Source organism: Tachyglossus aculeatus, chromosome 1 (genome assembly GCF_015852505.1).
Source record: "Tachyglossus aculeatus isolate mTacAcu1 chromosome 1, mTacAcu1.pri, whole genome shotgun sequence".
In the NCBI taxonomy this organism is placed as follows: domain Eukaryota; kingdom Metazoa; phylum Chordata; class Mammalia; order Monotremata; family Tachyglossidae; genus Tachyglossus; species Tachyglossus aculeatus.
In genome coordinates this window covers 154,252,769-154,277,293 of record NC_052066.1, presented here as the reverse complement: position 1 = coordinate 154,277,293, position 24,525 = coordinate 154,252,769, and the positions used below count along the sequence as shown (strand labels likewise).

The 24,525-nt window shown below is 46.8% G+C and overlaps 1 protein-coding gene and 2 non-coding genes across 3 annotated transcripts in view; 1 reads left to right on the top strand and 2 right to left on the bottom strand.

The window, feature by feature from the left end:
* CLMN (calmin) overlaps positions 1 to 15,609 on the bottom strand; it is a 133,756-nt gene extending 118,147 nt beyond the window's left edge. The window contains exon 1 of the mRNA XM_038766346.1: positions 15,452 to 15,609. Within this exon, the coding sequence (XP_038622274.1) occupies positions 15,452 to 15,533 (82 nt within the window). The 5' untranslated portion in view covers positions 15,534 to 15,609. The remainder of the gene's footprint in view (positions 1 to 15,451) is intronic.
* Positions 15,610 to 20,898: 5,289 nt separating this feature from the next.
* Positions 20,899 to 21,036, bottom strand: LOC119935762. The gene has a single exon (XR_005453437.1). It is a non-coding gene; the product is annotated as a small nucleolar RNA SNORA7 (small nucleolar RNA).
* A 2,144-nt stretch (positions 21,037 to 23,180) lies between these two features.
* LOC119937358 lies at positions 23,181 to 23,318 on the top strand. Its single transcript, XR_005454038.1, has one exon. It is a non-coding gene; the product is annotated as a small nucleolar RNA SNORA7 (small nucleolar RNA).
* Positions 23,319 to 24,525: the final 1,207 nt, after the last annotated feature.

Here is a 24,525-nt window from a genome sequence, read left to right as displayed (position 1 = left end):
CTCCCCCTTCTAGACTGTGAGCCCGTTGTTGGGTATTGACCGTCTCTTTATGTTGCCAACTTGTATTTCCCAAGCGCTTAGTACAGTGCTCTGCATGCAGTAAGCGCTCAATAAATATGATTGAATGAATGAATGAATCCACAGGCTTAACCTGAAGTAAGATAATTGGGGTGAAACAAAAAGAAGCACTTCCTAGACACACGGGAGGGGAGATGGGGGAGAACGGGGATAATGGGGAAGAGGGAAAGAGAGAAAAGCATTCAAATGTCTCACTGAAGAAGAATCTCCTTCTTAGGAAATATTAAGAACCGGACAGTTTAGAAAGAGTGTTTGGCAGAAGCCAGTGGTGTTCTTTATGATTTCTCAGGAACCACACTGTGAAAATACGTGCTATGATTCTATGCGGCAAGCTGGAAAAAAAAATCCGTTTTTCAAATTTTCTGCTTTGTGACCTTCAGCAAGTCATTTAACTTCTTTGTGCCTCTGTTACCTCATTTATAAAATGGGGATTAAGACTGCGAGCCCCTCGTGGGACATGGACTGCACCCAACCTGATGATCTCGTATCTAACCCAGTGCATTTAACATAGTGTCTGGCACCTAGAAATTGCTTCCCAAGTGCTTAGTGCAGTGTTCTGCACATAGTAAGCATTCAATAAACACAATTGACTGGTTGAGTGATTGATTAACAAATGTCATTAAAATAATGCTCCATTATAAGATGCTTCAAGATGCTTCAGGGGCTTACAAGAAGCAACCATAGACCAGGGGGTTAGTGACTTCAGCAGCAATGGCTGGAAGGCCTCAGCCCAAGCCAACCTAGGCAAAAAGCCCTGGAGACTGGGGCCTGTTCATGAAAGACCTCTCCAAGATGTCTTCTGGTTTAAAGATGAAGCCTTTGGAGAGACATTTTCATCCCTCGATTGGCCCCCACACTTATTCAGCTCCGAGATACCGCAGCCAAGCCACCATCATCGAGACATGATTCTGATAAGCAGGGCCGAGACTTGGAAGGAAAATGGTGGAGGGTGGGGCGGGGGGAGATCTGGTAGCTATCTTCTTGGAGGAACAACACGAATGGCAGAGAGAATACAGTGCTGACAAATGGACAACTTGATTCATCTACAGGAAAAGCACAATCTGCTCCCATCCTCCTCTAAAGACGTCATAGCCTAGACTCCCGATATTCCAATCCTCACGGTAACACTGGGGTCCTAGCTCTGAGCTTCCCCTCTGGAATCTGAGGTTCTTGCCCCACCCCACTCTACGCTATGGGAGGTTGGTGGGAACGGTGTCTGTGCTCTAAGGGAGATTGCTGTAATACGTCAACTCTTTTGGCTCGGGGAATACATTTTTCATTTTCCACTCTGGGAAAATGTAGGTTTAGGAAGATGTGTAGGTTTAGGAAGCTAGCCCAGATCAGTCTCCCCAAAGTCCTGAAGGATCTCCCCCCCAGCCTGGCCTGATGTCCAGTAGATAAGCGGGAATGGTGCATTTTAGCTCTGAAAAATCTTTGCAGCAGATGACAGTGCCTAAATTTACTCCCTGGAAGTAAAGTAAGCATTGCAGATGCAACGTTAACTCTTTCACACATCGTGAGAATTTTTGAATGCATTACAACATGGTGCACAAAGTGCATGAGACATCGCATCAAACAGTCACCAAGTAAACTGAAAGAGTTTCTGCTCTTTCCAGAGTGCCTAACTGAGCACATATAGGCACTGGGTGATTTGGACTCAACATACACACTTAGTAATAGTGATCAGCATCATCAAGCTTGCTGAAAAAGAATATATGATTGCTATGTACTGGCATCACCTAACATGGGCAGGGAATGTATCTACATTGTACTGGACTCTCTCAGGCCCTCAGTACAGTGTTCTGCACACAGTAAGAGCTCAATAAATACCAACGATGAATTTATCAATAGGATTGATTTGAAGGTGTACTGTGCAGAGCACTGAATAAGGGTCTTGAAGGTTTAGGTAAAATCCCAGCCTTCTAGACTAATGAGCTCATTGTGGGCAGGGAACATGTCTACCAACTCTGTTATATTGTACCTCCCAAGAGCTTAGTACAGTTCTCTACACACTGTAAATGCTCAATAAATATGACTGACTGATTGATTGATTCAAGAATCTTCGAATACAGTGGGGAGGAAAGCAAATAGCCATCGATGAATATACATTAGCTAAAACAGTATGAGAGTAGAGAGGAACCACGCACACAAGCACAGAGTGTGAGTGTGCTCAAGTGTCTGTGGGGAAGGACTGAAAAGGAAGGTGGGGGGCCTGAAGAGAGGTTCTCCCAACATGGTCTGATGTGAAGAAGAAAATGCCAAGATCTGATAAAGAGAAAGCCTGGGACCCAACTACCCTAGGACCTTGGATAACAGCTCCACTTCAGGTTGGAATTAACTATTTGAAAATGATCTTGGACCAGTTCTTAGCTTCCCCAACTATAGAAATGGTCAGTGCATCCACTTCACAGAGAAGGGGGCCTCTAAGACTTTCTATGAAAGTCTGCCCTATAAGCACAGGGGATCACATAGATCACTGCAAAAAGCATGATGACACTAACCATTCAGTTTACAATTTAATCCTGACAGCATTTAATCCTGACAGTGGGAGAAGAGAAAAAGAAGGCTTAGTCAGGGAAGGCCTACAGGAGGAGAAACATTTTCAATAAAGCTCTGAATGGGGGAGAGTAATTGTCGGTTGGATATGAGGGAGGGCATCCCAGGCCCGGGGCAGAACGTGGGACTGTAAATTGGCGGCAACATAAATGAGATCAAGGTACAATGAGTAGGTTGGCATTAGAGGGTGAAGTTTGTGGGCTGCGTTTAGTAGGAGAGTCGTGAGGTGGGGTTGGAGGGGACAAGGTGATTGAGTGATTTATAGGTAGGGAGTGAGGCAAAGGATATATGAAACTTTATCAATACTGTAAATCCAGTCACAGGCTGGACACCAGAATTCATGACTTGAGCTTCCCAGTCTCACCATTCTCTCCCCACCAAGCCTTGTACTCAATCCCCTCACCATACAAAGTGAGAGCTGCCTAAGAAGAATCGAGCAAAATCTGTTTCAGGGTCAGCAATGAGCAGCTGACACTTACAACAACTGTGTCATCGTGCAAACCAGAACACAATGCCATCTTTTGAGCTGTGCCTTATTTTGAAGAAAATGAATCCTGTTCCTTTCGATCTTTCAGCTGATGGACAGTTTCCCTCTTCAGGTTAGAAATAATTACTAGAAAATGATCTTGGACCAGTCCCTGGTTTCCAAAGATGCTGCCACTTGCTGTTTTTGGTACCTGGGTATACAAGAAGAGCTTAACTTCCAGAGGGGGGATTGGGAGACTGATTTTCTCCCAGAGCAAGGCTTTATAAAGACCATGTCCTAAGGAGACAGTCAAAAACAGAGACAGTCTTGATGTGGGGAAAACACAATACTAATGCAACAATAATCCATCCTTATTAGAATACAATAGGGAATGGTCATGTTGATCCCACATCTTTATTCTGTCACATTTGGACTGATGGATAGGACCTTACTGACAGTAGTGTCGTCTTCAACTATGAAAGAAACTTTCTATAAATAATCACGCATCCCACATTTCTCTCAAACCTTTTATTTCCTCAGACCATAACTCATGCCAACTAAGGTGCCAGGATTACTGAAAGAAGCAGACTTTTGTTTTCTCACTCTAAAAATGTTTTGCAAGGAGAGAGGGAGGAAGAAACTGAGGGAGAAGCAGCTAACAAGTAATTTTCCACCATGAAAAATAATAAGGAGGCAAACTATATTGCATCACTTTACTGGTTTCTTCCAGGAACCAGAGAATTCTTGGAGATAATAAAGATGATTCAGGGAATAAATATTGAATTATTATGATTCCCTCAGGGCCAGGAGCAATAGCTTCACATCAAAGAGTCTTTTGCATGAAAGAACCTGTCAAGTTAGAACAACTATATTGTTTGAGAGACCAGAAAATAGTTTATCTATCCAAAGTCACATTTTCACTCTCTCTGCAGGCACATCATCCATTGTCATCTTCAGAACTTTCACCCAAAGATCCTAACAGTGACTTTGATCCTTAGATGAAATGGCTACAATCAGGATAAACCAATCAGACCAATAAAAGTGAACAAACTCTTTATTTCCCCTATCTGCTCTCCCCTCTGTGTTGTCTATGCACTTGGCTGTGCATCCCTTTAGCACGTTGATACCCAAACCAGCCTTGCAAAGCTTTGGTAAATATTCTTTTACTTTACTACTTCCTTTGTTCCTAATCTATTTTAATGTCTGTCTCACCCTGTAGTCTGTAAACTCTGCGTGGGAAAGATTGCAACTACCAGTTCTGTTGTATTGTACTTTTACAAACATTTAATACAGTGTATACAGTGCTGTTCACACTGTAAGGGCTCAATAAATACCATTTTTTATGGTATGGTACTTGTATTCATTAAGCCTTATTATGTACCAGGCACTGTACTGAATTCATTCAATCGTATTTATTGAGTGTTTACTATGTGCAGAGTACTGTACTAAGCACTTATGCAGGGAAAGATACAAGATAATCAGGTTGATCACAGTCCCTGACCCACTTGGGGCTCATGGACTTAACCCCCATTTTACAGAACAGGTAACTGAAGCACAGAGAAGTTAAGTGACTTGCCTAAGGTCATGCAGCAGACAAGTGGCAAAGCCAGGATTAGAATAAAGTCCTCTGACCCCTAGGCCTGTACTCTTTCCACTAGGCCACACTGCTTCTCTACTGATCGACTGAGACCACCAGGACCACTTGAAATTAAAGTCAGTCAAAGCCAGTCAGACAATCAATCAATCACATTTACTGAGTGCTTACTGTACTCCGTACTTGGAGAGTACAATATAAGACAGTTGATAGATATGTTCCCTGTCCACAAGCTCATCTTTAGACTGTAAGCTTGTTGTGGGCAGGAAATATACATGTTATTGTTGAAGTGTACTCTCCCAAGTGCTTAGTACACTACTTTGCACACAGTAAGTGCTCTCTAAATACAACTGAATGAAATAGGATTGAATGAATGAACCAGCTTACAGTTATCAGTCAGCTGAATCTGTCCTGAAACCAAAGGCAGGCAACACCAGTAACAACTCAAAACCCTCCCATCTGTTTCTCTTCATGGTGATCATTCTGCTTGTGGTATCAATTAATGTCAGGAGTGGGCAATTATTTTACTCAGAAAATCCCCTGCAGAATGTTGAGGCTACCACTAAAGCCTTCCCAGCCCTCAGGATGACACCAGGTTAAGGGGTTAGGAGGAGGGAGAGGGATGAATACAGTACAAAAAGAACCATGGAAAAATAATAATGATAATAATAATAATGGTATTTGTTAAGTGCTTCATTGATTCCATCGTATTTATTGAGTGCATGATGTGTGAGGAGCTCAGTACTAAGTGCGTGGGAAAGTAAAATACAACAATAAGCAGATAAATTTCCTGGCTTCAACAAGCTTACAATCTAGGGGATGGGGGAAAGACAAACATTAATATAAATAAGTAAAGCTCTGCACACGGTGTTATCAATAAATACTATTGATTCACTGGTTGGATCAACCATCAATCTGATTCAGCAATGATTTTACTTGTGATCTTCATTCACAATCTTAACTCTTCTTAAATCAGAGATGAGCAAAATCTGGCCAGGCACTGTACTAAATGCTGGGGTAGATACAAGCAAATCGGGTTGGACACATTCCTATTCCACATGGGGCTCAAAGTCTCAATCCCCATCATGCAGATGAGGGAACTGAGGCACAGAGAAGTGAAGTGACTTGCCCAAGGTCACACAGCAGACAAGAGGCAGAGTAGGAATTAGAATCCAGGCCTTTCTGATTCCCAGTTCTGCGCTCTATCTATTAGGCTATGCTACTTCTTCAGCCACATCATAGAGTTGGCTCTGATCTGGTGTGATTCCAAGCACAGCAAGCCACAGTTTCCAGAGCAGTGGTGAATGGAGGTTACTAACTGAACCCATAGTCAACCTAAAGCTAGGATTAGAGAAGCAGTGTGGCTCAGTGGAAAGAGCTTGGGCTTTGGGGTCAGAGGTCACGGGTTCAAATCCCAGCTCCGCCAATTGTCAGCTGTGTGACTTTGGGCAAGTCACTTAACTTCTCTGTGCCTCAATTACCTCATCTGTAAAATGGGGATTAAGACTGTGAGCCCCATGTGGGACAACCTGATCACCTTGTATCCCCCCAGTGCTTAGAACAGTGCTTTGCACATAGTAAGTACTTAACAAATACCATCATTATTATTCTTGTTTATGAAGGCTCCATGGGCATAAATGGCTCCCACAAAATAGATGGGCAGGCCAGAGCTACCCATGAGTCAGATTTTGCTCATCTCTGATTTAAAAGGAGTTAGGATTTTGAATGAAGATCACAAGCAAAATCATTGCTGAGTCAAATCGATGGTCAATCAATGAATCTATAGTATTTATTGTTAACACCGTGTGCAGAGCACTGTATTAAGTGCTTTGGTGAGTACAATACAATACAGTCAGTAGATGTAATCCCTGCTCATAAAGAGCTTACAGTTTACAGGTGGAGACAGACAATAAAATAAATTACAGTTAGGGTAAAAGTAGAGTATAAGGCTATGTACATAAGTGTTGTGGGGCTGGGGGGAAGTATCAAAGTGCTGAAGGGATGTGATTTTAGGAGGGTTTTAAAGGTGGGAAGAGTGACGGACTGTTAGATATGAGGGGGAGAGAATTCCAGCCCTGAGGGAGAACGTGGGCAAGGGATTGGTGGCAGGAAAGATGAGATGGAGGTACGGAGAGTATGGTGGCATATCCAGCCCTGTATTCGGTCCCCACATTGAAAACAGGGGGCTTGGTGATGGCTTGTGTCATGGTTTCCCTCCAGGACATCCATCCTCGTGGGTAGAAATGTAATCCTAACTTTTCCCCTTAGTAATCCACCCTGGCCTGGTCCCCCCTAAATTTGTCCAAAACCTTACTTGAATCTTCAGAGGAATCTCTCTAATGAACTTTGCTCCAAATTCCCCCCAGTAACTAAACACAAAAATCAAGAGGATCTATTAATCATCTTTATCAGATCCCCCCAGCTTGGAGGGGCCAAGTTGGCTGTGTTTTTAAAACTCCTCCCACTGGCCGGAGCTCTCCTCTCCCAGGTAGTCTGTAGCATTAACTTGTTAAAGGTTTTAAAAGCAGGAAGGGATCCAACACCAAACAATACAGAAACCAATTCCTCATTCCTCAGCTAGCAACCAACCTCTCTTTCTTTACACTGTAGTTCAAAATCAGTGCAATTCCCTTCATCTTCTTGAAATCTCCATGCTTAGTTTAAACAGAGGGTTAGAGCAAATCCAAAAAAACCTCACAGCAAGCTGAGTTTCCCATTAAATCCTACTGAATAGATCTTTGCTCTCAAGATCTGGCACCATCTCTCTAATGAGACCACAGCACTGTAACCCTTACCACCTAGGGAAACACCCTACCTAAAAGTCCTGATTTTTTCTGTGGCTTTATAAAACCTCTACTACAAAATAGGTGAAAGATACCACTCTGATGTTTCCCATCAAATATCCAGTAATTAGGAGGAACCCAAAGCAGACTTGTAACACTCCCTATCATTTCAGTGACCTGTGAACCTGAATTGAAATGGAAAGAGGTAAAAAAAAAAAAAATAGAAACAAAACTAAAACCATCAGGTACAATAAGGCTGTCATTCATCAAGGCATTCATGACCTCACTGACCACATTACAAACTGGTTACTTATGTTTTAGTATCAGGGACTAGAATGATAGGAATTCTCAAAGGCATCCATTTGTTCTTTATCTTTCCTTTACTTTCTTCTTTTCCCTATTTTTTGCTGCTCTATCCCTAATCTGAGAGCATCAGAACTCTAAAACATCATTTCTCCCAATTATCTGCTTCATAAGCCTCTTAACTACTCATTCACTGGCCTTTCCATGCTGATTTCATCCAAAGTTATCAATGAAAGGGACATTGCATCTGGTCCCTACTTAGAAGAGAGGACACCCCAGGATTACCAATCCTGATGCAGATTATTCAAAAGTGTTACGGGCTTGTTTGTTGTTTTTAATCCCAGTAAAATCTGCATCAATAACCCAAACCGGTGTGGCTCATCTTTCATATGAAAAACCAAACTAGATTCTGGTGGTTCTCCCTTTGCTTAGCTTCACAACTTAATTTGAAACTAACCACAGTTTCTATAAAAATGATCTTTCCTGCAAGAATATGCATCTTTAAGAACATTTTTTTAGCAGCTCTGAAACACAGGGACAGATAATGTCAGCACAGCCAATGCAAAGAGGAAGACCACACAACTGTCTGAGTCTAGGACTTCCCAAAGAGTGAAATCACACCATCCAAGGCCCTCAAATCCACCTTTGTTTAAAGGATCCGGTGCAACAGTGGAACTAGTCTCAGAGAAGCAGCATGGCCTGGTGGACAGCACACAAACCTGGGAGTCAGAAGGACCTGGGTTCTAATCCCACCACTTGTCTGCTATGTGACCTTGTGAAAGCCACTTCACTTCTCTGTGCCTTAGATACTGCATCTGCCAAATGGGGATCAAGACTGTGAACTCCATGGACAGTGTCCAATCTCATTATTTTGCATCTACCCCAGCATTTAGCGCAGTACCTGACACATAGTTATCACATTAAAAAGAAAAAAAAAGATTAATTGTTCATTAACCCAATTCTTTGATTTTTTGTGTAGGCATAGCCTGGGTGATTACAAAAAATAACATCTGGATGCTGTCTGTGTGAGTTTGAACTCTCACTAACAACTTATCACGAATGAAATGGGGGCAGTGCTTGCTGTTCATATACATCCCAATATCCTTCCCTCTTAACCATAGGTCAGTGGCTATAAGCAGATTTCCTTCTTGCAAGGAACAAACACGTGACTCTGGCGAATTTTGACTGTCAGGATCTATTTCACTTATGAGGTTGACCCAACAACCAAAGACAGCCCAAAAAACAAATTGCAAAGGGCTGTTATGGGCGTGAGAGTCAGAAGGACCTGGGTTCTAATCCCTGCTCTACCACATGTCTGCTGTGTGACCTCGGGCAAGTCACTTCCCATCTCTGGGCCTCAGTCACCTCATCTGTAAAAAAATGGGGTTTAAGAGTGTGAGCCCCCTGTGGGACAGGGACTGTGTCCAACCTGATTAATTTGTAACTACCCCAGTGCTTAGAACAGTGCTTGGCACATAGTAAGTGCCTAACAAGTACCATAATTATTATTACTATTATTATTAAGACATACAAAAGTGTGCATAGGTGAGCAATTGTCATTTTAGACTAAGAATAGGGTTTCACATGTCCTCTAGACCCAAAGCCCGTTCTAAGCAGGGAGCGGGTCTACCAACTCTGTCATATTGTACTCTCTCAAGCACTTAGTACAGTGCTCTGCTCACATTAAGTGCTCAATAAAGACCATTGATGATGTTGTCTTCTAAGAGCATCGTAAAGTCATACTGTAAGCTTCTTGCAGGCAGGGAACATGTCTACCACTCTTGTACATTGCACTCTCACAAGCATATAGTATGGTGCTCTGTACACAGTAAGCACTCAAATCCAACTGATTGATTGATTGACTTTTCCCTATCTCTCCTCAGAGAGTGTGCTAGTTTGCCCAGAGTGCTGGCCACAAACACAAATGCACATAACAAGCTCCATCTCTCCTTTATTATTCAGCAACTCTTGGAACCAGGTATGCTATTTTTAAGTAGAAGAGACATTCTATTAAAAGCATTTTTAAAAAGAGAGGATTTAACAGCAGCATCACGGAAAAGCAGGGGAAAAGATGGGAGTGGTTTGTGATGTCACCTGAACCTCAAGAAAGACAGTCTGCTCAGGAACTCTCAAAGACTTCCAATGTCCCCAGGCTGTTGCCTCTCCTGTTGGACTCCAAAATCACCCTTGAGGTTCAAGAATCACTTTGTGTCCCTAACACCCATTACTCACCCAAGCAGACAACAGAAAACATTCATATTGCTCATCCTCAAAAAGACAACTAGGAGAGAAAAAAAGTCTAATCTAGCCTTGCCTGGGCATTAAGCTGGTAATTTCAAGTCCCAAAACAAGTACTCCTCAGAAGCAAGACCCGGGGCGTTTATTTGGGTTCAGCCTTTTCTTCTGCGGCAGAAAGTGCCCTTTCAAAAGAAATCTTCAAATGAATCTTTAATTGCACATGCAATTTGTTGAAGCCATTTCCCACTAGCGGCCGTATGGAAGCAACCCACACTGTAATGAGAAAAATGTTTCCAGGGCAAAGGCGAGGCAACTTTCAACTTCTCAACCTCTACCAAAGGCTACAGCTCTGGCTGTCTTTGTTTTGAGGGATTTTTCAGTACTTTTGAACTGCAGCATCCTATAATGACTTCCAGGCAAGGCATTTCCTACTACTTGCAGACTGATGAGAGGCTCTTTGACTAAACCCACTGGGAATTGGCTGTCAGGAAATGGACACTGTTATACAGTATGGATGATAATCACTGCATCGGTCACTGGGCCCAGAGGGACCAGATTGGTCAGGGTTCCCGAGTGGCCACTGGTAAACAAAAGTCACAAGTTTCCGCTGCTGTTTCAGAGCACTGACCCATGGCAGCTCCTATAAATCCTGAAATTCTACCCTGACCCAGTTTTATGGACTCTAACTGGGGAATTTAGAGCTGATGGATCCTGCTGGGATTCCAAGACCATTTTTTTTTCTAGGTGCCAAACTGAAAGGAGGATTTTCCTTCCACACTTGAAGTCTAGCTGGAGGAAGTCTAACACGTGTCAAAAAGCGGCCCAAAACAAAAATCGGGTCCATCCTCTTGTCAGTCAGTCAGTCATTCCTATTCATTGACTGCTTACTGTGTGCAGAGCACCGTACTAAACGCTTGGGAGAAAGCAATTAACAATATAACAGACACATTTCCTGCTCACCTTGAGCTTACAGTCTAGAGGGGGAGTTTACAATCTAGGGGTTAGTCTTGCACGGCTAAGTTCTGGCAAACAGATGTTAGTGCCAAGCACCTGATCCAGTGGCCTAGTGGATAGAGCCCAGATCTGGGAGTCAAAAAGACCTGGATTCTAACCTCGGCTCAACCACTTGTCTGCTGTGTGACCTTGGGCAAGTTATTTCACTTCTCTGAGGCACAGTTCCCTCCTCTGTAAAATGGGGATAAAGACTGTGAACCCCCTGTGGGCCGTGGACTGTGCCCGTCCTGATTAGTTTGTATCTACCCCAGTGCTTCATACAATTCCTGGTACATAGTAAGCACTTAAGGAATACCATTAAAATATAGAATAGGGGCAAAAGGCACAGTGCCTGCAACTAGTTTTACCATGTTGCCACGCTCACAGGATTCCTCCTACTGCCTGGGCAGAGATTTGTGAGTGATTTAGAGATCCCTCTCCAGTCCAGCCCCCTGGGCAACCTCTGCTCCTGGTAGGGGCTGGTTCGTCTTTTGGATCCAAGCCCTCGACCACAGAAGAGATGACTATGACAGTGTGCAGCTCGTCTAGGGGTCCAATAAGTGAGGGGGTGTGTGGCTCAGGCAGATCTGAATATCGGCCAAGATGCTGCACCTCGTTTTCCAGGACAGGAAGGATTCCCTGGAGACAAGTCTTCGTTTCCCAAGTTTTCCTAGCAAATCTCAATCTGGTGGTTGATCTTAGCTGGCTCCCGGGGCCACAGGCCAGATGAAGGACAGAAAGGCTTTTAAAATTTTAAGTGCCCCAAGCCCTTTAACAACCACAGCCAGATGGCTAAGCTGCCAAACAATTTACCAAATGATGGCTCCCTGTCCTGTTCTCAAGCAGGAGTGACCCCAAGCAACCGATACTCATTGCCTCAGTTTCCCTATCTGTAAAACGAAGGGCAGGCTGATCCACTTGGGTTTTTGCACTACTGGATTTCATGTTCCAAAGGAAAAAGCTGCCACATAGATAGCAAATTTTGTTATAAATGGTAAATCATGCCACCGAAAGCAAAACAACTGTCTTTTCACCTGTCAAATTTCCTATTCCCTTTGAATAGCACATTCTCCGTGCAACACAAAACTGATCTCTGCGTTGCAGGTGGACTAGAAAGCCTCACTTTGCTGTGTCTCCATTCCTGAGTGCTCTACAAAAGGTGATTCCAGTGACATAATAAACCCAGGGTATTATGTGGTCTCCGGGATTCCACATGTACAAAAAATGCACTTTTCCAGGGAATTTAACCCCAGGATTTCCCCTGATCCCTTTCCTTGTGGCAAACTCATCTCATACACACCAAGTATTTAAAACCTCTCTTCAGCCCTGCTGTACCAACCCACCCACGCACAGCACTATGACAAAATCAGGCCTGTTCCAAACGACAGCAGCTGCTTCGGTCCTGCTGAAGCAGACGGGAGGCGGGATTCCTTTCCACCACAAACGTCTCCCATCTGCCCCTCTCCAAGGAGGCCGGTGTCCCTCCCCTCCGCCGGACACTACCTGGGCTTTACGAAGCAGGCCTCCTTTCCAGAATAATCGTTTAGTTTTGCCTTCGCTTTCTTCCTTCCCCCATTCCCTAGAGGTCCTGAACATGCAGTCTCTCAGACACAAGCTTGAGCAACGTTTCTGAGGGCTGGTTTGACCAACATGACAGGAATTGGGCGATTTTCCACCGATGTGTCTGGGTAGTCATAGCCAAGTACCTGCGCTACCTGGTACGGTGGTTGTACCAGACTTGGCAGGCAGGTCTCTTTAGCGTTCCCCCGGGGGGTGGTGAGAAGCAAATGGACTGAGCTCCTGGGGAAGAAAATACTAAAAGACAACAACAGATCAACAGCTGGGAGAGGATAAGGAGAGAAGGCAAAGTTGTAGCATTACAATCGCCAAACCCCTAAGCTAGCTGTACTATCTGCCCTCCCTACCTTTTAGATCGTGAGACTGGGACTGTGCTCTGGTCTGATTATTTCGGAATTATACCATAAGAAAAACATCATTGTTATGTAAATACAGACTGAGACATTCAGGAGCTGACACCCTATCCCCAAAATAACTTTTCTTTCGGGTAAAAGTATCAAAACAATGGGAGAAGAGCTCAGAGCATTTATCTAACCTGACTCACCGAATCTACCGCAGAAATTTTCATCACTCCGACAAGATCTTTCTTTTACCCCAGTTATCAGTGAGGTTTTGCACCATACAGTAAACACATGTCGTATTCCACAGCATTAAGCGTGGCTCAGTGGAAAGGGCACGGGCTTTGGAGTCAGAGTTCATGGGTTCAAATCCCGGCTCTGCCAATTGTCAGCTGTGTGACTTTGGGCAAGTCACTTAACTTCTCTGTGCCTCAGTTACCTCATCTGTAAAATGGGGGTTAAGACTGTGAGCCCCACGTGGGACAACCTGATCACCTTGTAACTTCCCCAGCACTTAGAACAGTGCTTTGCACATGGTAAGAACTTAATAAATGCCATTATCATTATCATTATTATTATTAAAGATGCACACCACAGGTAGTAACTCCCCCCTCCCACCACGCACACACGAATACACACCGTCCTTACCAACCCTGCTGGGGGTTGGGAAGGAGGGAAGGGAAGCAAATAAAACTTCTGAGGAAATCTTTTATCAGCCCTGTAATGTTTAAACTTTACTGCACACATTCTGCCTGACTCCTGAGCAAACCTGCCCTGAGGCAAAAGGAAAAGCACCTGCTAGAGAGAGGACATTCCTCTCTCCAAGCCTGTCACCCACCTCTTCAAAACAAGCCAGTCACCCCCTCTCTCTTCCCTCCACCTTGCACAGACCCTGCGTGTCTCTACTGATCTCCAGGAGCTCTGGGGCTGGGAGAAACAAAGGTTACTGAAGGATTATTAGAAAATTTCTGGACTAAAGCCCTGGCTCTCAGGCCTGTGGTTCCCTGCTGATCTGCCCCTCACTTCATCACCCCTTAAGACTTGCTCAGTGCTTCACATACAGTGTGTGTGCGTATGTGGGTGTAGTGCCCTTGCTCCCCAAGATCAGAACCCTGGCATACGGGGCCCCCTGCCGTGTGTGTGTGTGTGTGTGTGTGTGTGTGTGTGTGTCTGTTTGGGGGGGAAAAGGGGGGCGGCTATTCCTCCAGGAATGTGGCCAGATAGAGGAAGAGGCAGAATTCCCTCTGCCTGACACCAGCCACCTACTGGAATTGGGTGGGCTACTTTTTCCAGGCCCTTCAGGACCAGCTGTTCCTTTACTCATTCATTCATTTCCCTTCTCCCACCCAGCCCAGCCTGTTTCCCGGCCGCGAACGGGGTCCCAGGCCCCCGGCTCCCAGGTCTCCAGCCCCCCCCCCAGCCCCCTGCCCCTCCTCGCTCCCTCTCCCCAGGTGCATCCTGCCCCAACTTGGATGGTGCGGGAGAGCCGTCCGGGGGGGATGCCGTCCTTCCCGGGAAAAGGTCCAGGACCTGGAACTGTCCCCTGTCCCCCTCCCCACCTGCCCGCCTTCGGACAGAACCCCAGGCAGCGGCAGCCCCCTCTCCCCAGTCGGGGCTGGGACCGGCAATGGGACTGAACTGGACCTACTGGGGGTGGGATGGTGGGATGGTGAGATGGTGGGAGGGATGGGCGGGATGAGAGGGGGCTCCTGGGCTGGACAGGGGGAATGGTGGGGGGGGGGTCCCCATAATTTCCGAATAGCCGCCCGGAGAGACAGAATGAGGGGAGAGGGAAAAAGAGGGCGAGGGGGAGGGGGGAGAGGGAAAGAGAGGGAAAGGGGGAGAGGGAAAGAGAGGAGGGGGAGAGGGAACGGGAGGGGAAAAGGGGGAGAGGGAAAGAGGGAGAGGGGAAGAGGGAAAGAGAGGAAGAGGGGACGAGGGAAAGAGAGGGAGAGGGGCAGAGGGAAAGAGAGGGAAAGGGGAGAGGGAAAGAGAGGGAAAGAGGGTGGGAAGAGGGAAAGAGAGGAAAGGGGGAGGGGGAAGAGAGGGAAAGAGGGTGGGAAGAGGGAAAGAGAGGAAAGGGGGAGGGGGACAGAGATGAAAAGGGGAGAGGGAAAGAGGGGAAGAGGGAAGGAGAGGGGAAGAGGGAAAGAGAGGGAGAGGGAAAGAGGGGGAGAGGAGGAGAGGGAGAGATGGGGAGGGGGAGAGGGAAAGAGAGGGAGAGGGAAAGGGGGAAAGGAGAAGAGGGAAAGAGAGGGAGAGGGAAAGAAGGGGAGAGGAGTAGAGGGAGAGAGGGGAAGGGGGGAGAGGGAAAGAGAGGGAGAGAGGGGAGGGAGAGATGGGGAGGAGGAGAGGGGGAGAGGAAGAGATGGGGAGAGGGGGAGAGGAAGAGATGGGGAGAGGGGGAGAGGCTTTCTTGAGTTTTCGACCCCTTTAAAGCCCCGGCCCTACTACGTCCCTAATCAAATACAGGTTGTCTCGCTTGCTTTTTCCTTCTGGATTTTTTTTTTTCCCTTTCCTTTACCTTGGAGATTTTGAACTCGGATGTCGCTGATCTGCCCGATCAGCTCCTCCCGCTGAAACCAGTCCCATTCGTGCCCTGCCATGGAGGGGAGGAGAGGGGAGGGAGCGAGGGAGCGAGCGGGGCGGACGGCGGAGCGGAGCAGGAGCGGGAGGAGCGGGAGGAGCGGGAGGAGCGCGGAGCGGAGCCCGGAGCCGAGGAGGCGCCCCCGGCCAGAGACACCGGCCCGGGAGGAGGAGGAGCAGGGGGAGAGCAGGGGGAGCAGACACCGGGGGAGGAGCGGGAAAAGGAGCGGGCACCGGAGCCGGCCCCGGCCCCGGCCCCGGCCCCGGCGGCGGGAGGAGGGAGAGACCCAGCCCCGGACCACCGCGGGGGACCGCGGGGCAGGCCACGGGACGGGGGGCGGGAGGGGAGGAGGAGGAGGAAGAGGAGGAGGGAGGGGAGGAGGAGGAGGGAGGGGAGGAGAGAAAGGAGGGAGGAGGAGAGGAGGAGAGGAGGAGCAGGGAGAGGAGGAGGGAGGGGAGGAGGAGCGGGGAGAGGAGGAGGGAAAAGAGGAGGGAGGGGAGAGGAGGAAGGAAAAGAGGAGGGAGGGGAGAGGAGGAGGGAAAAGAGGAGGGAGGGGAGGAGGAGGAAGAGGAGGAGGAGCGGGGAGAGGAGGAGGGGGGAGAGGAGCAGGGAAAGGAGGATGGAGAGGAGGGAGGGGGAGAGGAGGGGAGGAGGAGCGGGGAGAGGAGGAGGGAGGGGAGGAGGAGCAGGGAGAGGAGGAGGGAGGGGAGGAGGAGCAGGGAGAGGAGCAGGGAAAAGAGGATGGAGAGGAGGGAGGGGGAGATGAGGGGAGGAGGAGCGGGGAAAGGAGGAGGGAGGGGAGGAGGAGCAGGGAGAGGAGGAGGGAAAAGAGGATGGAGAGGAGGGAGGGGGAGAGGAGGGGAGGAGGAGCGGGGAGAGGAGGAGGGAGGGGAGGAGGAGCAGGGAGAGGAGGAGGGAAGAGGAAGTGGGAAGAGGAGGGGAAAAAAGGAGGGAGAGGAGGGAGGGGAAGAGGAGGGAGAGAAGGGGAGGAGGAGGAGGGAGGGGAGGAGCGGAGGAGGAGGGAGGGGAGGAACGGAGGAGGAGGGAAAGAAAGAGGGAGAGCAGGAGGAGGGAAGGGAGTTAAGCGGCGGTCCGGGCGTGCGGAGCGGGTGGGCGGTTAGGGGCGGAGCGGTCCTCCGCGGTCCCTTTCCGGGGTCCGGGCCAGCGGGCAGCCCCGACGGGCCGGGAGTTTGTCTGGGGGGCCTCCGAGCCCTCGAGCCCGGCCCATTGTGACGCGCCGGACGGCCGGCCGGCCGGCCGGCAGGCCTAAGGGGCTCCGCCAGCCGTGACGACACCGAGGGGGCAACGGCCGGCTCCGCCCGCGGGGGTGGGGGGACGGGGGGGGACACACAAACCCTGTCTGTTCACCTGTCTTCTTCTTCTGTTTTGCTGCCTGTCTCCCCCTTCTACACCGTGAGCCCCTTGCTGGGTAGGGATCATCTCCATCATCGTACTGATGATGGCATTTCTTAAGCGCTTACTATGTGCCCAGCACTGTGCTAAGCGCTGGAGAGGTTACAAGGTGATCAGGTTGTCCCACGTGGGGCTCACAGTCTTTAATCCCCATTTTACAGATGAGGGAACTGAGGCCCAGAGAAGTGGAGTGGCTTGCCCAGAGTCACAGAGCTGACAAGTGGCAGAGTCGGGATTTGAACCCATGGCCACTGCCTCCAAAGCCCGGGCTCTGTCCACTGAGCCACGCTGCTTCTCACCTATCACGAGCCTGTTTTGTTGTCTGTCTCCCCCTTCTAGACTGTGAGCCCAATGTTGGGTAGGGACCGTCTCTATATGTTGCCGATTTGTACTTCCCAAGCGCTTAGTACAGTGCTCTGCACACAGTAAGCGCTCAATAAATACCATTGAATGAATGAATGAATTAATGAATTAATGAATTAATTAATTAATGAAACCCACCAAGCCCCTCAGGGCAGGGGGACCTGCTGCCGTGCTGCTATAGAGGACCCTGGAGATCCTACCTTCCCCCCACTGTGGCAGCAATCAATCAATAGTATTGATTGATTCCGGGCAGCAACCCAGACAGCCCTTTATCCAGTGCTCCAGTAGGCGCTCAATAAATATGATTGAATGAACCCAGACAGGCCAAACGGGCACCCGCAAGCCCCCTTCCCTAAGTGTGTATTCCTCCGTAGCTTGGCCCTGTGTGCCCCTGTGTATACTTGCACGTACCATCATGTGCCTAGATCTGCACCTATAATCAATCAATCATATTTATTGAGCATTTAGTTTGTGCAGAGCGCTGGACTAAGCACTTGGGAGAGTACAAAATAGACCCATTCCCCAACCCACGATGGCCCCCAGGCAGGTCCAGATGCACACGGATGTCCTTTCCTGTTTGTATGTACAAGTTCTTGTTTGTGGCCGGGAAAGCATCAGTGCTTGTAAACATTTGGATGTGTTTCCGTGTCCCTGGCATGTGCACTTTTCTTCATCCACCTGCACGTGGCTGTGGGTAGGTGGGCATGTATAACTGTCTCTTTGCATGTGTCTATATTCAATCGTATTTATTGAACACTTACTGTGGGCAGAGCACTGTACTAAAGGATTGGAAAGTACATTACAGAAATAGAGACAATCCCTGCCCACAACAGGCTAATATCTGTTGCCGAATTGTACTTTCCAAGGGCTTAGTACAGTGTTCTGCACACAGTAAGCACTCAATAAATAGGATTGAATGAATGAATGAATGCACATACCTAAACGTTAACTGCAACTACATGCTCATGGAGAAACGTGTAGGCATACTGCATGTGTGCCATGGGGCTGTGTGTGAATGTCTGTATGCATACGATTGCGCCTGGATCCATGTGTCTGTGGACACACACTGGTGTTTTTATAATAATAATAATAATAATAATGTATGGCATTTATTAAGTGCTTACTATGTGCAAAGCACTGTTCTAAGCGCCGGGGAGGTTACAATCAATCAGTCAATTGTATTTATTGAGTGCTTACTATGTGCAGAGCACTGTACTAAGCGCTTGGGAAGTACAAATTGGCAACACATAGAGACAGTCCCTACCCAACAGTGGGCTCACAGTCTAAAAGGGGGAGACAGAGAACAAAACCAAACATACCAACAAAATAAAATAAATAGGATAGAAATGTACAAGTAAAATAAATAAATAAACAAATAAATAGAGTAATAAATATGTACAACCATATATACATATATACAGGTGCTGTGGGGAAGGGAAGGAGGTAAGATGGGGTGATCACACATAAGTGCCTAAGGATTCTGTTACTTAGGCATCACACTGCCCAACAACACGCTGATGGATAAGGCAGCAGAAAATCAAATCAAAATGGTCAGCACATCCTTTATGTGCCTGATCACAAGGTGATCAGGTTGTCACCTGGGGGGCTCACAGTCTTAATCCCCATTTTACAGATGAGGGAACTGAGGCCCAGGGAAGTGAAGTGACTTGCCCAAAGTCACACAGCTGACAATTGGCAGAGCTGGGATTTGAACCCATGACCCCTGACTCGAAAGCCCGGGCTCTTTCCACTGAACTAAGGTTCAAGTGTTTGTCCCTGACCCTCTTGCTTTTCTTCCACTCATAGTCCAGAGCCAACAGTCTTCTGGTTGGGGACCAAAGTTCAGAGTCTGATTTCAAGCAGCAGATGACGGTGCCTCAAAGGCACACACCCAAGAGAAGGTGCAAAGGATTACAAAATGCCTCACAGAATCAGGCAGTCGCTGTGGGCTGATGACAAACCCAAGGAGAAAGGAGACGATATATCAGCTTGCGCCAGAAAAGCCATTTTTTTCATGGTATTTGTTAAGCACATTATGTGCCAGGCACTGTGCTAAGCCATGGGGTGGACACAAGGCAGTCAGGTTGGATACAGTCCTTGTCCCACATCGTGCTCATAGTCTTAACCCTTGTTCTATAGATGAGGTAACTGAGGCACAGAGAAGCAAAGTGACTGTGAGCTCACTGTGGGCAGGAAATGTGCCTGTTTATTGTTATATTGTACTCTCCCAAGTGCTTAGTAAAGTGCTCTGCGCACGGTAAACTCTCAGTAAATACAGTTGAATGAAAATAAATTCATTCATTCATTCAATCACATTTATTGAACGCTTACTGTGTGCAGAGCACTGTACTAAGCGCTTGGGAAGTACAAGTCGGCAACATATAGAGACGGTCCCTACCCAACAACGGGCTCACAGTCTAGAAGGGGGAGACAGACAACAAAATAAAACATGAAGCGGCAGAGCCAGGATTAGAAACCACATCCTTCTGACTCAGCCCCATTCTCTATCCACTAGGCCACTCTGCTTCTCTGTCCAGTCATCCAAACAACATTCATATTGGCAACACAGAGCTGAAACTGTGACAGGATTCTGTTACTTAGGCATCACACTGCCCAACAACACGCTGATGGATAAAGCAGCAGAAAATCAAATCAAAATGGTCAGCACATCCTTTAGGTGCCTGACATACGATAGGAAGGCAGCCTTCAGACCAAACTAAAAGTTCAAAGAGATGGAGGTGCTGTCCAACCTTCTCTACAGCTGTGATACCTGGACCATACCCAGTCGCCACAACGGGCTTCTTGAGCAGTTTCACCCGCATCATTTACAGACCACGTTCACTATCGAATGGCAAGACCGAATCATGAACGATGAAGTCCTAGAATACGGTCACTCTCCCAGCGTGGAAGCTTTGTCCACCTCAACACAGCTACTTTGGCTGGGACAAATGAAGAAAATGAGTGATGGTGGGACACCCAAACAGTGGTTGTGTGGAGAGCTGAAATTGGGAAGCCAAGAGTAAGGAGGAAGGTGCTGCCTCCCAGCTGAAAGTTGGGCATCAGCTGCTGAGAGGAGACCAACAGGGTACAGTGCTGTCAAAAAAGGATTCATTAGGAAGAAAGAGTGAGAAAGGCAAAAGTCTACTTAGATTTGTGAGTCCCATGCGTCCAACCCGTTTATCTTGAATTCACCCCAGCGCTTAATACAGTGCCTAGATTGGTTCTCTTCAAGCAAAAGCTTCATCAGAAATGAGTGAGTGTGAGAGAGAGAGAGAGGGAGAGAGAGAGGCAAAGGTTTACTTAGACTTGTGAGCCCATGTGTCCAACCAATTGTCTTGAATCTACTCCATTGTGTAGTGCCTGGCACATAGTAAGCACTTCGCAAGTCTTCTCTTGTCTTATGCCCTCGAGTTGTTTCAGCCCCTTAGCCACACATCTGTCCGAGAACGCCCTGCTCTCCATCAGCAATCACTCTGATAGTGTATCCATACGGTTTTCTTGGTAAAAATACAGAAGTGGTTTACCATTGCTGCCTTCCCCACAGTAAACTTGAGTCTCTGCCCTCGACTCTCTCCCATGGCGCTGCTGCCCAGCATGGGGGAGTTTTGACTTGAAGCAGATTGCCTTCCTCTCGCCAGCCACTGCCCAAGCTAGGAATGGAATGGGTAGGCCTCTGCTCGATTCTCCATCACGTAACCAAGACTGGTAGAGTACTGGAAACTCTCCAGGTGCAACACTGAGAGGGGATTTGCCAAGTACCATTAAAAAATAGAAAACGGTTTCAGACTCCACGTACATTAAGCAAGAAAACAGCCTGTTTGTGTGCAGAATGTGGCCACAGTGAAGCAGCATGGCTTAGAGGATTAGAGCAACTCTGCCACATGTCTGCTGTGTGAGCTTGGGCAAGTCACTTCACTTCTCTGGGACTCAGTTACCTCATCTATAAAACGGGGATTAAGACTGTGAGCCCCATGTGGGGCAGGGACTGTGTCCCACCTGATTAACATATATCTACCCTGGTGTTTAGAATAGTGTTTGGCACACAGTAAGCGCTTAAGAAGTACTGTAATTAGTTCACTGGCTTTTTCAGCCATATATATATGTGGCTTTATGGGACCTAGTCCTTCGCCCCACACTCCCCGTTCTTTGTACAGCTACGTCACCAAGCAGACCTTATGAATGGATGTGTAAATGGCCACCCACTAACTAACTGGCCCAGAATTGTGTGGGATGAACCAGCAGCTCCTCTGTGGCATTTTGCCATCTCCCAGCTCTTTCCAGCCTTCAGCCACCCACCCAGAGCTCCTCTCTTGCATAATATCAGTTTTACAGAAGAAGAAACAAGGAAACCAGTAACTTGTACAGAGTCACCAAATGAGTCACTAGTAGGGCAGGGATGAAATTTCCACAATTCTTGCCAGCGTGTCTCATATCTGATGGTTCAAGGGTACCGTATACAAAGCTCAGAAGGAAGTAGCATGCCACCAATGATTTTACTTATATTACATATGCACCCTTCTGTGCAAACCAATGTTTATGGCACCGGGGGTAAGGGTTTGGTACAGGATTTATTGTGTTCATAGTCCCTAATAAAGTTTGATATAAACTAGAGTGTCGATTGTTTACTGTGTTCGTCGTTCTTTGATTACATAAGTGATTTTTCACCCAACTCTGTTCCATTTTTACCCAGCTGCCTAGCTCGGCACTATGATTGATCTTTTATCATTCCCAAAGGATTGTGTTGCTTGTTTATTTTTAAGATCAACTTTCTGACTAGAGAAAACTACCCTTCCTCCCCCACATGAGATCATCTCAAGTAAAATGAGCCTTTTAACAACATATGTGGATGGGGTATGTAATCTGAGAGAACTTTTTCAGGATAAAATGACAAATCTAGTGAGTGAAATAGTGGGCCCAGGAAAAAGTGCAACACTGATGTCTTCAGAAGTGATTTAGAAGGTTTAACATTTACGGAGCATCAGCTATATGCTGGGACCAGTACATCATCCATCAATCAATCAATCATATCTGTTCAGTGCTTGCTGTGTGCCGAGTGTGTGTATATATGTATATGAGCTATGGGGATGAAGTGAATACCTAAGGATATAGGGGGTGAGACTAAGCATATGCATGAGGCAATAGGGAGGGAAAGTAAGATGGGAGGAATGAGAGCCTAGTCCAAAAAGGCTTCCTGGAGGAGAAATGCTTTTAGTAGGGCTCTGAGATGGAAGAGTCCTGGTCTGTCAGCTATATAGGAGGAGGGAGTTCTAGGCAAAGTCCCTAGATATAGAGTCTCTCTATATAGAGAGATTATATATAGTCCCTAGAAGAAACTCTATATAGGAGAGTTTGACCAAGGGGTCAACGGAGGGTGAGGCGAGAACAATGAACAATGAATAGGTGGGTATTACAGGAGCTGAGTGTGTGGGCTGGTTTGTAGTTAAAGAAGAGCAAGTAAAAGCAAAGGAGAGTGATCTCATTAGGCCTCTCCAAGAGAAAGAGACCTAGTTAAGGTTGTGAGATTTCTAAAGCAAGAATTAACAGTCAGGACTCTTTGTGATGGCAAAGTTTGGTAGCTCTTGAAAATCAAATTTCACAAAATAAATTTGCTTATTCCCCGAAATGGCAAATTTTACACTAGGTTACCGGTGTGACCAAATCGGCCTTTGTGTATCCCAGTGGTCAGTATCACATCAGACCTTATGTATTTATACACTTGGCTCTGTCCCCTTAAAAAGTCACTTGGCTAGTCAACCCACCCTCAGCCCCACAGCACTTTTGTTCATATCCATAATGTATTTTAATGTCTGTCTCCCCTTCTAGATTGTAAGCTCCTTATGGGCAGGGAACCAGTCTACCGATTCTATTTTATGGTACTCTCCCAGGTGTTTCGTTCTCAGGATTGCATCTGGAGAGTTTCCAGTACTCTACCAGTCTCAATTATGGGAGGGAGAGTCAAGCAGAGGCATATCCATTCCATTTCTAGCTTGGCCAGTGGCTAATGAGTGGAAGGAAATCTGCTACAAGTCAAAACTCACCTGTGCTGGGCAGCAGCGGCACGGGAGAGAGTCGAGGGCGGAGACTCAAGTTTACTGCGTGGAAGGAGGGAGTGGTAAGCCACTTCCATATTTTTACGAAGAAAACTCTGTGGATACACTACCAGAACGATGGCAGATGGAGGTGGGGCGTTCTGGGAGAGATGTGTCCATGAAGTCGCTATGGGTTGGAGACGACTAGATGGCATAAAACAAGATAAGATCCAAGTGTTTAGTACAGTGCTCTGCATACAGTCAGCATTTAATAAATAACATTCACTGATTGTTGATACCTACACCAAGGCAGTTCTTTGTCTAATCCATCAAGTAATGATATTTATTGAGCCCCTACTGAGTACAATATAAATGAAATTAAATTAGGTAGTGCAAAGATGTCAGAAAGAACTACCAGAATATGTAATCAGAGTATGTAATATGTATCAGAGAAGCAGCATGGCTCAGTGGAAAGAGATCAGGCTTGGGATCCAGAGGTCATGGGTTCTAAATCCGGCTCCGCCACTTGTCAGCTGTGTGACTTTGGGCAAGTCACTTAACTTCTCTGGGCCTCAGTAACCTCATCTGTAAAATGGGGATTAAAACTATGATCCCAGTGTGGGACAACTTGATTACCTTGTATCCCCCCCAGCACTTAGAACAGTGCTTGGCACATAGTAAGTGCTTAACAAATGCCCTCATTATTATTATTATTATGTAACTAAATATTCAGTAATGCAAGGAAGAGTATTGGCCTAGTGGAAAGAGCACAGACTAGGGAATCAAAGGACCTGGGTTCTAAGCCCAGCTCTGCCACTTACCTACCATGTGACCTTGGGCAAGTCACTTCACTTCTCTGTGCCTCAGTTCCCTCACCTGCAAAATGAGGATTCAATAACTGTTTGCCCTCTTATTTAGGACTCTAAGCCCTATCTGGGACCTGATGATCTTATAACTACCCCGGTACTTAGTACAGTGCTTGGCTCAGAGTAAGTGTGTAACAAAAACCACTATTATTGTTATTGTTATCATTATCATTACTACATACATAAATGTTCTGGTGGTTTGGGGGCTTTCATAACCATAACTTGGACTGTTGGAGATTAATTGGGGAAGGCTTCCTGAAGCACATGGGATTTAGGAAGATCTTGACATTGTGGGGAAAGCTGTGACGTGGAAGATTTGGGTGGGAGAGGTGGGACTGGA